This window comes from Alexandromys fortis, unplaced genomic scaffold (assembly GCF_014885135.2).
Source record: "Alexandromys fortis isolate MF-2015 unplaced genomic scaffold, M_Fortis_MF-2015_v1.1 scaffold_8_1_9099942, whole genome shotgun sequence".
NCBI classification, from domain to species: Eukaryota; Metazoa; Chordata; class Mammalia; order Rodentia; family Cricetidae; genus Alexandromys; species Alexandromys fortis.
This window is the reverse complement of record NW_026067898.1, coordinates 5,946,979-5,963,640: the sequence shown is the minus strand read 5'-3', so window position 1 is coordinate 5,963,640 and position 16,662 is coordinate 5,946,979. Positions and strand designations below refer to the sequence as shown.

General features: G+C 43.3%; 1 protein-coding gene across 5 annotated transcripts in view; it reads right to left on the bottom strand.

The window, feature by feature from the left end:
- Positions 1-3,218: 3,218 nt before the first annotated feature.
- Znf385b (zinc finger protein 385B) overlaps positions 3,219-16,662 on the bottom strand; it is a 352,992-nt gene continuing 339,548 nt past the window's right edge. For all 5 annotated transcript variants that reach the window (XM_050120126.1, XM_050120118.1, XM_050120134.1 and 2 more), the window contains 4 exons: positions 8,162-8,407; positions 7,028-7,206; positions 6,358-6,459; positions 3,219-4,507 (listed from right to left, as the gene is read on the bottom strand). In XM_050120126.1, the coding sequence (XP_049976083.1) occupies positions 4,292-4,507; positions 6,358-6,459; positions 7,028-7,206; positions 8,162-8,407 (743 nt within the window). In that variant the 3' untranslated portion in view covers positions 3,219-4,291. The remainder of the gene's footprint in view (positions 4,508-6,357; positions 6,460-7,027; positions 7,207-8,161; positions 8,408-16,662) is intronic.

The following is a 16,662-nucleotide window of genomic DNA, read 5'->3' as shown; positions in this document are numbered from 1 at the left end:
TCCCAAAGAAGGTTCAGAGAGGTGAGAGGACGGCCTTCTGGCTGTGCTTGTGTAGGACACGCTTCTTGATGCTCACCCCATCTGCCTTTCTTGGAGAAATCCTGGCCAGCCCTCCCCTCCCCATGAGTCTTCTTCAGTGGGGACCTCCCTCTCATAATATTCCAAACACAGTCTCTCCAGGGATTCTCTTGACTCCTTTGGGAATCTCAGCAAAGCAAACCTTTGTATTTCCTTTGTTCCTTTTCTCAACACTGTAACTAAAGCACTTTTTTTTTCCCCCCGAGACAGGGTTTCTCTGTTGCTTTGTTGCCTGTTCTGGAACTAGTTCTTGTAGACCAGACTGACCTCGAATACACAGAGATCCACCTGCCTCTGCCTCCCAAGGGCTGGGATTAAAGGCGCATGTCACCACCGCCTGGCCTAAAACACTTTCTGAAAAAAAAAATTCTACATAGGTATATCTAGTTCATCCTTGGAAAATGAGATTTATCCTAGGATAAAAAAAGGGGGAGTGGGGAGGAAACAAGGCGATGCGTTTGATACAAAATACAAGTTAGTATTTTGTGTTTTCCTCTTCCATTAGTTAACTGTGTCAAGATTACTATCAGTCTAGGTTAAAGCATAAGGCACATGTATCTCTAGTTCCTTCCATGCTGTTTCTATGCAGTTTATTTACTTAATTCGGGATCCTTCTTCTGCCAATTTGCAAATATATTTCACAATGTGTTTTACAAAAACTCATTATTGAGCTTTTAATACCCAAGAGGGCCTTCCTTCTCTCCTGAAGGATCCTAACACTTGAGATGAGGAGGGTTGCTCCCGAGAAAGCACAGGACGGCCACACAAACTGGAATTTCAGATAAACAACAGATAGCCTTTCAGTAGAAGTATGTCCCAAATAATAGATACTTATTTATGGGACATACATACGCTGTATGCAATAGCATATGAAATTGCATATTAAAGGCAAATGCCATATCAGATTTACTTGTAACTTATTTTAAATTCAAATTTCACTAGGTATTTAATATTTTATCTGACTCCCTCCCCTTCAGCAGACCAGTTGCAGCTGGGCTGTGTCTGAGGAAGCAGGGTGTTTTTGTGTTGTCTTGTCTACCTCAGGCTGTCCCAGAACTGCGCAGCCGAGTGTGCCTTTGAGCTGATCTTGCACTTCTGATTCTCTTCCCCAGACCACTCACGTACTCTGCAGTATATGGTTTTTTTTATGGTTTTTTTTTTTTATTTAAACTTGCACAGTTGGCAGAGCACAATCATCATCTTCTTCCTTCAGAAATGACATGAAGAGGCATTAGTTCGAATACGTGCATTCCCTTGGGGCTGCCCAGCTCTGACACCTCAGTATCAGAGTGGATGATGGGATGTGGCCTGCTTAATAGTGCTTCATAAATCATAGCTTGAAGCTACTCACGGCCTCTTTTGGAGGCATGAATTCTAATGAATTGCTATTCTTTTGTGCTTCCTCCTTGGGGTGGTTTAAAACTCTCAACTCTAAATCTAATCAATAAGTTTCTGGGTCTATTTAAATACTGACATTTGGAAATTTCTGAGGTTGCAATAAGCTTCAACAAGACAGAGGACAAGGCAAGGTAAATCAAATAAAACTGCCACTGAAGTCCAGAAAAGTAACAGTAAAAGTTCTCCGAGTGTCAAACGGAAACCTAATTCTTTCACAGAGTATGGCATCTATCAATCAAGCCTCCAGGTCAAATTACACAGGTTTAACCACTGCCGGATAGAGTTCAAATGGGGTACAATAAAACAAAACAAAATCCGAATTCTGAATGACAAACTAGACTTCTGCTAGACTGTAAAAGTAACCTGTTTATAGGTGTCAAGTGTTAAGGCCAGCAGTCTTTCAGACAGCTGGATGAACTCTTTGATGGGAGAAGCCATTGACTTCACTCACTGAGCCTCTGTCACAGCGCCGCTGCCATCCACCAGGTTCGGTTTTAAAGAGTATTTATTTCCCACTCCAACCCAAATCTCCATTTAAAAGACCAACGGGGTTTGGGCTTAGGGTCCGAAGACAGAAGATCTATAATAGTTTTGTTACCATTTTTCCTCAAAAGTCTACAATAGCGCGATAGATTAACCATGGGGGCATATTCTTTGCTCTTCTTTACATTTAAGAGCTGAAGCCTCATAGTCCTCCCTTAGATTTGGATGGGTTTAGCGTCTTTCTTCATCAGTAGGCTGTGGCGTGAGTTACATGCTAGTACTCTCTGGAGTGATTCATAAAGAAGCCTTTGATTCCCAGCTAGGCCTTTTAAAATCACCGTGTAAGGATCCAATTCAACTGGAAAGATTTGGGGAACCACACACATACACACTCTGATAGACTGTTCCAGCAGAGTCCAAACTAGGCATTTCCACTGAGGTGCACTGGCCAATGAAACTATCTGGGCTTTCCAGACTAGCCTAGCCCAGCCCCGCCCCGCCCAGCTCAGCTTCTGGCTGAATATGATTATGGGAACTCGGATGATGCCTGAGGGAATAGAGCACAACCCAGGCAGATGCCCTCTGGAATTACCAGCCTGTGAAATCCTGATGTAATAAAACGATTATTTTAGGCCACAGAGTTTTAGTTGGTAAAGAAGCAACAGCTCATCAGAACAAACGGAGATGCTCTAAGCGCTATGCTTAAAACGCGTTAGAATAGGGTGTCCGGATTGGAGGGAGGGGCCGGGGAGGAACGCGGAACATGAACCGCCCATAAATGTCACTGACAGGGATAAAAGAGGAGTCGTGGGGTTTAGAGGACCTGCACAAAGTCTGAAGACATCAGAGTCACGGGGTTTGAACAGGCTGCTACCATTTTGGACGACATTACAGCTTTGGCCTAGAGAGTCAGAGAGATCGCGGTGGGAAAGTCTGGCCTCGTGCAGACACCATGAGGAGCAATGAATAAACGTGGTGATTCAGTTTGCACGCCTAAGTGTGGACCACGGAAGAGTCGGGTGATGCGAAGTCACAGGAGTCTCCAGAGAAAATGCCACAGGAAACAGCAGCAGATTTTTTTTTTTGGTACTTTTATTGAAAAGGTACATTTAAAAAAATACACAGACATTTTACCATTTACAGATGGCAGATATAGGCCCTCCACAAGAGTTCACTCTCTGCATTGTTTTATGATACCTCCTGCCCCTGATATCACAAACATTCCAGTCTTCTCAACATCAGTTGGGGTTTTTTGGGGGGGGGGGGGGGTTGGGGGTGGGGAAGGGCATGGTCATGTGACCTGTGACATAGTCATCAAACAGAAAGACAGATTGTTCAATTATAAATTATATATCTTCTGTACATTATTGCATCAGGGAGCCACAGAGTTATGTAGCATCATTACAAATGAAGAGAGTTTAAAATGAAGATCATCATGTAGAAATACACGGATTCATTGTCTCCTTGCGGATGCACAGAAGGTGCAAAACTGTGCAATTAGGAAGCTCTTTGTGTTTCTGTATACATTTGCTTAGCAACTCAAACCAGTGAGGGTGCTACAAAAATAAGTTAAAACAAAAACAGCAAACAGGTAGTAATTATAGCTATGTTATATGGCTTTTCTATTCTGTTTAAATATCTCCAAATAAAACATGAAATAAAGAAAATACATTATCTTTTGTTCTCTTAAAGAGAAAAAAAATTTCAAAGCTACTTTGCTTCCTAACAATTACACAGCAATAATAAAAAAAAAAGTTTAACTCGACAAGAGTTACAATCTAGTACTACACGGGATACAACAGTACTCAGGTCTAGAACGGTACACAATCCCTATGGACACTAGTACACCAGAAGGAAGAACGCCATGATCTGTGGGGAAGATGGTATCCACAATTAAGCACTTGCGACGAACTTCCGTTCCTCACTAGAACATGCCCGCTTGGATTCCGGAGTTATTTACAGACACCCGAGGAAGAGTTGACTGTTCAAGTCTGCCAGGAGGAGATTCCATTTCGTTTCTAAGCCAGATAACGTCCATGGGAATACAGAGGTCGGTTCTCTTTTTCTGATCAATATATTTTCAAGAAACTTAAATATCTCAGATACACCAATCAGCTGGGGTAGGACAGAGGGGGCACGGGAAATGGGGATAGTGCCCTTCAGCCTGGCCTCCATTTGGCTTTGGAGGTTGGGCTGATCTGCGGCCTGCACTTTGTCAGTGGGTGGGTGGGTGGGGTGGTTACAGTCACATACAAGGCTTAACATTGCTGAATCCTCTGGGCTTTTCTTCTATGCCTTTCTGTTGGCCTGGCCTGTTGCGGGCTGCAAGTATTTAGTAAGGGGCAAAGAGGATGGAGGCCGGAGTGGCCCGGATGGGCCCATGGCCAGGCCTCAGCAGCGCAGGAGGAATGGCTGCAGCCTGGAAGAGAGAGGTGGATGGCCGAGGCGGTAGGGACAGCGCCGAGGACACAGCCGCAGCCGCCAGGGGCGAGGACAGGAAAGTCGGGGTCAGAGGCTTCATCAGATCTTTCTGGAATGCGAGCTTTGCCTAAGAAGGGGCAAGAATGGGAAACGGGATGAGGGTAATGTTTACAAGTCATAGCACCACGGGTTTTCACTAGTAAAACACTAAAGAGCCAAAACAACTGAATTGTGAACGTCTTGACTTTGGGAAGCCATGAAATGATGGCTGTTGCTGGGCTCGGTGGCTCTGGGTGTGACCAAACTTTTGTACACTTTGGTTCTGTTTTGCTCTCTGGAGAGAAACCCAGAAGGGGCCTGCGTATACCACCAGCTCAACTCAAATCTCAGACCCATGGTCTAGAGAGATGTATGCAGCCTGGGCTGGCCTTGCCCTAGACTCAACCTCCCAGAGTGCAGCCACACTCCACATAGAGGAGCCACGGCATCCAATGTTCAGCATTGGATTTTGAGGAGCAAAGGTGTGAAGACTCCACATCTCTTAGACTGCACTGGGGTTAGGGAACTGGGATGTAGAACATTAGGGACCCATGAGGAGTTGAGACTATAAAACCATTTTGCCCTTCTTGTATTGTCCCCATCCCTGTGATGAGTGGTCCCTGAAAAAAGTTATAATTAAGTCAAGTTCTGAGCTTGACAGTGACTGTAAGTGGGTTAGAAACCTCTCAACTTGAAGGGATCCCAGTGTGGACGCCTTCTGGGAAGAAATCAGTCATAAAATTCTGTCTTTTGTAATGAAAAGGGGCTGTGCCAACTGCATTTGCTTAACGCAGGTACCACCTGCCTGTGGCATCCACTGGTAGCTTTGGTGAGGCCAGAAGATGATCTAAGCTCCCCTCCACCTGGCCCATCTCAGCTCCATCTCAGACCATGCTAGACCCTGCTCCAGAGACACTGCGAATCCATCCGTGTATTTATATGGTACCTATCGCTGAAGTCTCTTGGTATTTGTGCCAGAAACTGAAAGCGGTACAAATTGAGAGCAGGCGAGCTGGCCTGGTTGCCACCATGAACAGAAAGAGCAATACAAACACTTTCATCTGTATATAAGCACATAGTAGAACAGAGGACATAGGAAATCAAACCTTTCCCGAACTCCCAGGCATCGCTTGCTGTTGTTCTAGGCCTTTTAGTTTAGTTTAAACCTTACAGAAGGATGTTTTTGACAAGGTTTTAGTAGAAGTAAGACATGAGCTCTTATAAAACGATTTATTTTTATTTTAATTGTATGTGTGCATGAGTGCAGATGCCTGCTATGCTCAGGAGGTGTGGGACACCCTGGAACTGTTGTGAGCTGCCTGTCCCGAGTGGTGGCAACTGAAGTTGGGTCCCGTGCAGGAGCAGCAAGTGCTTTAAGCCCCTGACCTGTTTTCTCTCTGGCACCAAGACTCTGACTTCTGAAGAAGCTCCCCTTTGCTCTTGTAAAGAAGATGACTTTAGAGTTCCCTGTAGCAGGAATTAAGTAGTTCATTCTAATATTGCTGGATCTGTGAGGTGGCTCAGCAGGTAGGCGTGCCTGCTGCTTAGTCTGACATGGCTCAGTGGATATATGTGCCTATGGCCAGGCCTCACAACCAGATTCTGATGCCCAGGACCCGCAAGGGAGTAGGAGAGGACCAACTTCATCAAGTTTTCCACTGCCCTTCACATAGGCACCAAGGGCCAAGCACCTCTCTTCCATGAATTCACAACCATTAGCTTAGCACTAGAACTTGTGCTAAGTAGGTAGCAAATTCTGGATTAGATCCCCAGGCCAGGCAATTAGATGATTAATATATAAATAAAATAAAAATTAATGAATGGATTAATCATTCCCCAGAGGCTAGTCTAGGTACCTCCAGTTCCGAGGCTCTCCCTATGACCACTATCCAGCCTAACCAGGCTGTGCCATAAGTCAGGTGTGCAAGGGGAACTTACGGCTAAGATGCTCGGGCTCCTCTGGAGCTTGTTGTAAGGGCTGTATTTCGGCTTCAGCGGTTTTCCTGCGACACGGTCTTTATGCCTTCGGCTGGAAATGTGCTGAAGGAAAGAGGTAGTGAGCATTAGCTGGCTCTGGGAAAGCTCTATTTCCTAGACAGCCATAGCTGGTTTCTCCATCCCCCCCCTCCCCCAGGAGAGGACTTTATTTCCATCCAGTCCCTCTAATGTTCTCTACAGTCTTATCAGAGTCACCCTGGGTTGCCATGGCCGGCCATCACCAAGCCTGTCTTCCTTGACAAGATCTTGTGTGTGTTAGGGGACAAGTGTCACATCCATCGACCCTTGGCTAAGGAAGCATTGTTTGCTCTTGGTAACTTTTGTGCCCACTTATCTGTCTCCAGTCACTGGGCTGGAAGCTGAGAGGTAGGTCGTTCAGCTCAGATATTCTCTTCTAAAGAGCGGAACAACCCCACACTGGTATCTCAGCGGCTTCGGCTGAAGGAGCGGAAGGAGCTCCCACAGCACTCTTCCATCGTAGCACTTACGCATTGCGGATTAAATTTAACAGCAAACGCACAGAGAACCATCGAGAGAACCATCGAGAGATGAGGAGCCGTACACAGACACGACCTGGCATGTTCAGATTATTTAACTTGGGCTGCCTTACCTGCTTGAGTTGGATCTCTGAGTTAACGTGAACATCACAGATTTCACAATGAAACGTCTTGTTCTGGAGTCCCGAACCCTTGCTGCCGTTCTGCATCTTTAACCTTGACCCAGGTCTTGGGTAGGACTTAATTGGACCAGCTCCATTACGAGCCTCAACCATGGTCTTGTGTTTAGATCCTAAAAATAAAGACACACGTTTTTTAGTAGCTCTTTAAGGACAGGAGGCGGGGCTGGAGATTTTGTCCAGTTGGTGGGGTTTTTGCTTAGCTTGTGTGAAGACCTGGGTCTCATGCTCAGCATTTAATGTTCCTGCTGTGGTGGTTTATGCCTGTCATCCCAGGACTCGGAAGGAAGTTGGAGGCAGGCGTTCTAGGTTATCATCAGCTACACAGCAAGCCCAAAGCTAGCCTGTGCTACACGAGACCCTACCTAAATAAACAAACGAATGAACATGAATTATAGGAAACCCTCTATTTTATGTTTCTTCTCTCTTTCCTCTTCCATTACGTTTTTCTCCCTCCACTCTTCTCTCTTTCCCCCCTTTCCCCCAACTTCCTCTCTTCCTTTCTAATTTTCTTTGAGACAGGCTTTTACTATATATCCCAGACTGGCCTGAACTCACTTTGTAGCCCATGCTATCCTCAAACTTGTGATTCTCCTGCCTCTTTTGTGCTAAAATTACAGGCATGCACTACCACCTCTAGCCCTTGTACATGTTTTCTTCTCATTAATTTTAGTGACCGAGTAATATATTCTATCACACTGGGCTGCAATAATTTATTCAGAATATTATTACTGACGAATTTTTATGCTTTGTCTCATCAGTAAATAGCGGTGGCCAGTCCACACAAACCTTTGACTATATTCCTGTCCCTTCATCAGAAAGATTTTTGGTAAGTATTAGATGCTTTCTGATGAGATAAACGACATACTTCATCTCCACACTACTTCAGCTTTGAACTTTTCAGTCATATGACCATACTTTGCTAAAATCACTCCTAAGTAAAGCGAGTGACACAGAGCGGGAGGAATAGGGAACACACTTGGCATGTAAGCAACAGATGTTACATTCTGGTGGGAAGAGCTGGGCTGGGTTATCAACACTCTTTAGACTCAAAGCCCTGCAGCTAACCTGTGTTGTGTGCCTCCAGCTGTGACAGAGAGTTCACAGCCACTTTGCATAGCGAGCAATAGAGCAGTTTTTTGGCTTTTTCTTCTTCGGATTCAGCAGCAGATCCCGGAGCTCCGTTTGCGCTCTTCGAGGGAGAAGTGATGGCCGCAGGTGGCAGAGGAGCGGTTCCAGATTTGAGGAGAAAGGCGCCTCCCTCAGAGCCTGAGGGCTGAGCGGAACCGGTGGCTTTTAACTTCCCTTTGTCTTCTATGGAAGACAACACAGAGAGGTGTTATTAGAGCCTCCCGCGCCTTACAGACCAGACTTAGAAACGGGAATTTGATTTCCATATCAAGTAGAAAAACCAACACAGGTTCTTTTAAAGTTTAGCACAGATTTTAGCTTGCATAGGTTGATCTGAACAAAATCTCATCCCCTTAGCTTCCACATCAGATCGCCCCCAAATCCTGGTGATCTATGATGACTTTGGTCTCCCACTTTGGGTAGGTGATTTTTCTGGAACCCCTAAGTCATAAGTCATGCTCTAGGGAAGGCTTCACTCTAACAAAATCAGCTTCTCTTCAGCATGTTGACAAGACGAGGCGGCAACCTGAGGTAAGTCATTAGCCCATGTTGGTTTCAGCTGACAACTTAAGATTTTGTTATGGCCTGGGTATGAAGTTGAAATTTAACTTTTACACCAAGTCAAAACTTTATGTGCTTCAGTAGGGGGAAGGGAAGAGACACGGTTAACTGTGGTAATGAGTGGTAAGTTTTCCCCGCTCTCTGAACCACAAGGCATTCTATCCAAAATATGGTGGAGCTGAGTCCCATTCTTTAAGCTAGTGAAGGACTGACTGCCCACCTGCCCAGCTGAATAAAAAGTTTTAAATAATCACATCACACCAAGCCCGGTCACAACATGAGTATTAGTCAAATAATTTAAAGACGTCTTGACTAATTTAGTCACGTGATTGCAGAAGGCCTCTTATCCTGAAGGGCCCTGAGCAGGCTGTGAGGGGGTCACAGTGACTTTGCTAGAATCTAGGCTTTGTTCAATGACTCCCTAGGGAGACAACAGCTTACCTGTCCCGTGTGGAACTCTAGTAGAGCTTGTACTCTTAGAAAACGGCTAGAGAGATGCCGACTGACTCGCATTAAGGAAGATTAGGTGGGGAAGCCTACATGGAAACGTATTTGCTAACTGTCCTAGGCAATTCAGGACGGTGTACAGTTGGCTGACAGGACCACCAGTTGTCTGTTTTGAGATTTAGTCAAAATCAAAAACAAAACCTGCACGTGGCAAACCAAATGCCACCCTATAGCTATTCTCTCTTTTTAAAAACAGTTTTAAGACATTTTTCCTTTTTTGAATTTAATTTTTTTGAGAATTTCATACATGAGTATAGTATTTATATCATTTCTACCCTCCCTTTTTTCTTTATACACACACACATATACACACACACAGAGACAGAGACAGAGGAAGAGAGAGAGAGAGAAATATAAATACAGCCTGTCATTTATTTTTCTTAAGTGAAGCTACTGTACATTGTTTTCAATAATCATCTGCTTCAGGTTACAATGAGATGTATGATATATATATATATTTTCTTTTTATGCTTATTTCTTTAAGAAAAAGCTAACAATTCCGCTTTTAATTTCCTGTTTAAATTGCTAATTTATTCACTAACAAATGCACGTTGACATCATGTTAATTGCTGACAAGGTGCGAGACACCAAAGAGAAGAGTAAGTGAGCCAGGTATAGACGTGCAGAAAGTTACAGAGGAGCCAAGGAAATGAGATAATCGTTCAGGGGTTCTAATTTATGGTAGAAACTTGTGAGAGGCATCGGAGCATACAGCAGAAATGGTTATTTCTGCTTGGGAAGAAAGGAGCATTTTTTTTTTTTTTTATTAAGGAAGTGGCGTTTTGGAATTTTGAAGGTCAGATTTAGGTAAGCACAGAACGAGGGTGAAAAGGATGGAAAATGACTGGTCAGAAGCCTCAGCGTGAGGGCAGGGGTAGGGGTGAAAACATTTCAGGGGCTCAGCCTGGCTGTCGAGTACAAGACATCAGATGTTGCAGGAAATATTCCCAATAAAGGTCAACTGAGCCCAGAGCCAGAGACTCAAATCCACTGAAATCCATACTGAGGGCAGAAACCTCCCTATCGACAGCAGATTGAAATGTGGAGTTTATTGTGTGATTTCAGATTTAGATAAATAATTGTTTTCCATGAGATTGATTCCATTAGAATCAATACTTCAAAACATAAGAATTTTGACTTTGGAAATACACACATGATTTCAACATAGTCAGAGCATTTTGTTGCGTGATTGAAGCCTGCTGGTCAATAAAACAAACTCTAACATCAAGAAAATGATGGCTGTATTTACATATTTAAATCAGTGTGAACTTCAAAACAGCAGAGCCGAATTTTATTGTCCCCCCCCCCCCCCCCCGTGGCTTGATATCACAATCTACTATCTTATTTCTCTTTGCTAAGTGACATTTTTAAAACCTGAGTTTTAAAATGGATTTGAAGGTTTAATTAATGTATTGTTTACTTCTGTTTCCTTTAATAAAGATGCGTGTCATCTGGAACTTCGAGTTCGCGGATTCCATTTTCAAGTATTCCCTTGCCTACTGTTAATTACCAGGCTCTCTGATTGTCATAATCACTTCCTGCCCGTACACACACTCCTTGTAAGGTTTTCTGCTGTGGGACTCGGACGCTGTGGGACCTCTCACCCACTTCCCAGAGCTCCAAATACTGAAAGACTCTTTGCTGCGCGACTTCCTTCATATCCAAGTTGATGAACCACAGAACGTCAGCCATCAATACTTGTCATCTGTATTTGCCACTCTAGAACCTTCACACAAACAAGTTCACCTTGTTCAAAGTTAATACTGTATTTCATATACGGTACCTTGGAGGCCTCTTGTCCTAACACGAAAGGCAGTGATAAGGAATGGATCCAGGTAGATGTCAAACCTGTACATATACGTTTCTTAATTTAAAAAAAAAATCCTTTACTTACTATGTTTGCCTTACATTTTCATTTAGAACTCTGAGAACCCTACCAAATTTTTATTATTCTATTTGCAAAGGTTACTCTTGAATCTGATTTCATTAGTGTGAAAATTTCTCATCAGGAGGGTTTATCACGAGCTAATGTGGGCCAGGGCTCAATTACAGCTTACAGCAATTGATACTTCAGATATCAACCCACCTGAAAAATTCTTCTCAGATGGAGTAGCCCTGCCCGGTAAAGCTGGCAATGCCCCTGACTCTGGAGACTGATGCTTTCATCTGTGATTTCACTCGCGCAGTTCCAGCTATGCTAGCTCCCCATTACCACACACTTTCATGTAATGTGTGCATGGAATCCCATGATTACATCTCAGTCTTACGGGCACACGCATTTGTGGATGGTCAGGGGGGTGACTTCTCTCTGCACTGTGTTCTCCACGTTATGGTGAGAAACTTAGAAATCTGGTCTCTATCATTAGCCTGGCTGACGGAGCAATTTGGCCAGACATGCGTCCTTCTGGACACGTCACAAACGGAACTTTCACACATTTTAGTTATGAAATTGCAGGTGTCTGGCCTTGTACAACCTAAGCCTTCAGAGTATTGATGATGAACCAGAGTGGTATCGCCAGTGTCTGTCCCTGTTTAATCTTAGCCCTTCAAGAAACCAATAGCACCTACCTGACTAACCATGTCCAGATATTATTAATCACACTGAAGAAATGTAAAATAATGCACTTATTTTCTGCCTTTTCCTTACACCTCCCCATGGTTTAGTTTTCTCCCTTTGTAACCTGTAGTGGTCCCTTTAAAAGATGGTGGGCACCTCCCCACAGCTGCAGCTGCAGTTAGCTGCAGAGTGTAGCTGATAAGCTTTGCTAACTTATCTTCAAAGAATGTCTGTGTCCCTGAGAATTTTCCTTGTGGTTTTTTATATTACTACCAAGTTGCTAATGAATGGACACACACACACACACACACACACACACACACACACACACTTGGGAATTTGTTAGGACAGAAGAAATAGATTGAGAAGAAATATGATGGAGAAGCAGAAGAAGAAAAAACATTGTAAAGTAATTCGAACAAGAATGAATTAGAACAGAGTATTGTAACAGAGAATTGGATTTAGAATGAGACGGAGACTTTGAGAGAAGAAATTATAAACAATTAGGACAGAAGAATTAGAGTAGAGGCAGCAGAATAAAGAGAAATCAAAGGAGCACAGAATCGAAAGAGCATGTGTGAGAGATTTGTTCCCTACAGCCATCAGACTTTAGTTCCTACACTTACTGTGGCTTCTCTTTTCGAACCCTGAGTGAAAACCTTTAAGGCAGGCCCTTGAAGGCTTTCAATATTTTTTTCTAGCCAGGTTTCAATGATGGAGTAACATACATATCTATATATTAACAAATCTGCGTTCACTATAAAAATTTAGAAGATAAGGTCAGATGACTTATAAAAAGTCATGAGTTCACCAAAATGTTGTATATCAATTTTATTTTATTTATTTTACACAAATTCTAATGAGGGAGAAACCATTGCTACCTACACTTTTATGTTTAGTCTCAGTTTCTTTTGCAAAATTTCTACAGACCATAATGGTGCACATATTTGAATACATCTCTACATTTATGTAGGCAGATACAGAATGTCCCTCCCCGTCATCCCAGAAGGTTTGTTTGAACTCCTAATCAATTAAGAACTCCTAAAGGTAACCACTATTCTTGCCTGAATCAAATTATACAAGTAACTATTTTAAACCTTCATATAAATGGAATCACACAACAGGCATTTCTGAACTATTACACGGAGAAGGTCTTTTTCTCCCTTTCCAGGTCATATCCTGGAAACATGTGACTACACTATAGTTTTTCTTTTGGATAATGGTGAACATCTGGAATGTTTTCAGTTTTGCCTACTTTGAGTAATGCTACTATGAGCATTACGTTGTTTTGTAAATTTAAATACTAATCTGTAGCCAGCAGAATCTCTGGACCATAGGATATGCATCTCTCTCTCGTTAGTAGGTTCCAAAAACAGTTTTCCAACATAGTTGTACCAGTTTATCTTCTTATCAGGAACATATGAGAACCCAGATTTCCTGCATTCTCTCTAGGACTAGGTACTGAGGTATCTAGGGAGAAAAGGTGGGTGCATGTTGCAAAAGGCTAATGCCATAATAGAGCTCTAGGATGCGCGCGCACACCCACACCCTCCCCCCACACACAGAGTCTGAACCGACATCCTTTGTTTAACAAGTATCACAACTCCTCTCCCAGGCTCTCTTTCCTCTAAGTGCAGTCTTATGATAATCACATTTCTGTACAAACAAAGTCAGGGCTTAAGGAAACAAGATGCCTATAGCTGTTCAATTAATGAAGAGAGAACACCGATTCCCACAAGGGCTGCCTGAACATGGAGCTGGTGCGCTTACTGCTCTAATATTTGTAGGCACTTACACCGAGACTGCTCACTGCTAGGGTCATCTTCTTTAGAGTCTGACACTGGAAGTGGATGGTGTCATTCTGTGTATGGAAGTCATTAGAGGCCATCAAAAGCATTACATGTTTTGCTCAAAACTGCCAAGAAATGGGTAAATAAAATGGTTTTAGCACTGTTCCTTTAAGTGCACGGGGAGGGGGGGATCAGAAGTGTCCCTTCTTAGATGTCCCTTTGGCATAAGGGTTGTTTTGAGGAGCAGCAGCCAGAGGAGAGGCTCGGATAATTAGAAATTGCTGTATTTTAAGGGAAGTGTTGTACACCTACAATGGAAAGCCTGCTTCTAAGGGTACCCTTTTCTCTGTACCAGGGAGAGAAGGACTTCACATCTCTAGAGGCTCTTAATGGGAAGGCCAGTTTCGACATTAACTTTATTTACCGTCTCTCTTGGTCATTTCCTATAACTTCCTGTAACTGGCCTCTCCAAGCCTTTCTTTGTCCATTTGAAGACGGTACTTAAGTCTGAATTCGGGGCTGTTTCTCAGAGACACTCTCCCTTCTCTCGGCATTTGCACGGATCCACACAAGACACACGTGTTATGATTCTTCCTCTCCAATCCGTGTTTCATCACAGGAGTCAGTTCCAAGCAGGAACTCGGAAAGAGAGGAAATGATTTTATTTCACTGTACTTTAGTAGCGACTTAGCTTGTGGGCCACAGAAACAAATGTTAGTAGCCCTCCAAATCTTTATTTCATGCAAAAATCCACCCAGATTGTTTTCCTGTGGTTTTTCTACTTCCCAGTTAATTCCCCAAACTTAATGGATATGCCAATGAAATCCTCATGCTTCATAAGAGAAAAATTTTCTCGCGTTGTTGTTTTTAAGGTCTTAATTTGTCAAGTCTGTTCGAATTAAAAGCCATTAGTAATTCTCTACCTCTGAGAAATGGTCAGGATTTTAAAATCACGACAGGAGGAGGGTGGAAAGACACATAAAATATATAGCCTACGTCTTGTAAGACATATATAGATACATAAATATTTATAATAAATAATTACATTTACCATTTGGTGGGCCTGTAAATTAACATAAAGAAATAACCATCCACCCATGTAACAATCATTTAATGAACACCTACATATAATCTACAATATATAAACTGCAAAGTTAAAAGGAAAAGGACCAAGACTTTGAACTCAGTGAAAACTGAGTATCTAGCTGTGGCGACAGAAACTAAGGTTGTGTGTGATGCTGGGGCTCAGGAAACAATGCTCCGCGGTGTTTGGCCTGCGAAGCATTTTGGAGTTAAAGATGAAAGGAAACTGGAAGATCTTAGAAGCCAGGTGAAAATGAGCTCTTCTCAACCGTCCATGCCACACCCTTCCCCCACAAACACAGAAGAGGGCTCCTTCCAAAGGTCTTTACTTTTAAACATTCAACCAAGATTTCTTCCAAAAGATGAAAAATTTATCTTTGCCTCCCTCTCTGGGAACTTCATCAGACGGGAAAGATGAACTGCCAGAGAAGAGACAAGCTGTGCTTCCCTGTCTAGGTGGACTTCCACCTGGCCTGCTGAGGGCAGTTTTGAGAGATCGCCAGGGAGGCTGTCTCTGCCTAGTAGGAGGAATCATGGGGACAGTGACGTTCTGCCGCCGAGTCTCCAGTAACTTGAGGCTGCCAACTATCCCAGAGGATTTTATCCTATGCCAGTGTCTCTTTTTAGGGACTCGCCTGTTTCTCCCGAGAACCTTCTGCCATCCCACTAAAGGTACTCACACAACTCCGCCCCCCCAAGAAGAGGACATTTAAAGTTCAAATATCAGATCTGACTCTCTGAGTTACGGAATTTGGCCCTTGTGCATATTAAATAATTTGCATGCCTCTTTCCCCCTCTTGATCTGTCTATTATCAGGTAATTGACAGGTCTGAGACAAAAATCCAATCAAGGATCAGATCACATCCAGTCTGGTAGAGCATGAGAGAAATTTCGGGTGAGTCTCACATGGAGTTTGAGTACTGAGAGGGGAAAGGGGATGAGATCCATGTTTTCAGATCATCCTCCTGACTGCTGTAATAGCAATGGCCATTCCTTTGTGAGTTAGTCTGGGCAACAGTAAGTAGTAAGGTCAACCGCAATGTTTCTTCAGGGGAAGGGACCCAAAAGAACAAGACCCAAAGAAGACACACTCCCTGGATAATCGAGACCCTTTCAACATGCTGCCTTCTTGCTCCCTGTCTCACTCTTCTTCCCTTTCTCCTTTGTAAAAAGCCCTCTGCAACTCTGAGCTGCCATCTCCTGTGAACTGGCTTTCAAGAGGTGAGTGGTCCAGCCCTGTGTCCACCATCCCTATGGGAAAACAAACTGTGAAAGCACAGATATCAGGAAGGAGACCACTGCAGTTGTCCACAGGGTAGCCAAGGTTAGTACTAGAGAACTCCTGGTAGTTTCAGGGCATGTTTGTATTTAGAATCACTAAGACTTCCTGATTATATGTGAAATGTCCAAAGAAAGAAATCAGGGATCTATGGCTTTGGTATGAACACTCAGTAAATGATAGCGGTTCCATTTATGAAGAGGGCAGTGATGGTCTTTAGGTGGAGAACAAAACCTTCTGTCTTATAGCTAAGAACACCTGGCTATTCCTTGCTGCATTCCCAGCTGACATTAATCTCCAGCAAGACTTAGGTGATTGCTAATTAATCCTCAGACATACAAAACAATTTCCTTTTCTCGTTGGTCTTAATCAAGGAGACCATGAAAGTAAGGTGAGGGCTTCAGGAGGGGGGTATAGTGAAGTGGTGTTCACTGTGACTCACATCACAGGCCATGGATTTTGCTGGGATACTGTGGGTTTCTAAAGCCATGCTACTTACTGCTAAGGACTGACAGAAAAATGTCTAGTCTTTTTTTTTATTTATTTTTTTATTTTTCGAGACAGGGTTTCTCTGTAGCTTTGGAGCCTGTCCTGGAACTAGCTCTTGTAGACCAGGCTGGTCTCGAACTCACAGAGATCTGCCTGCCTCTGCCTCCCGAGT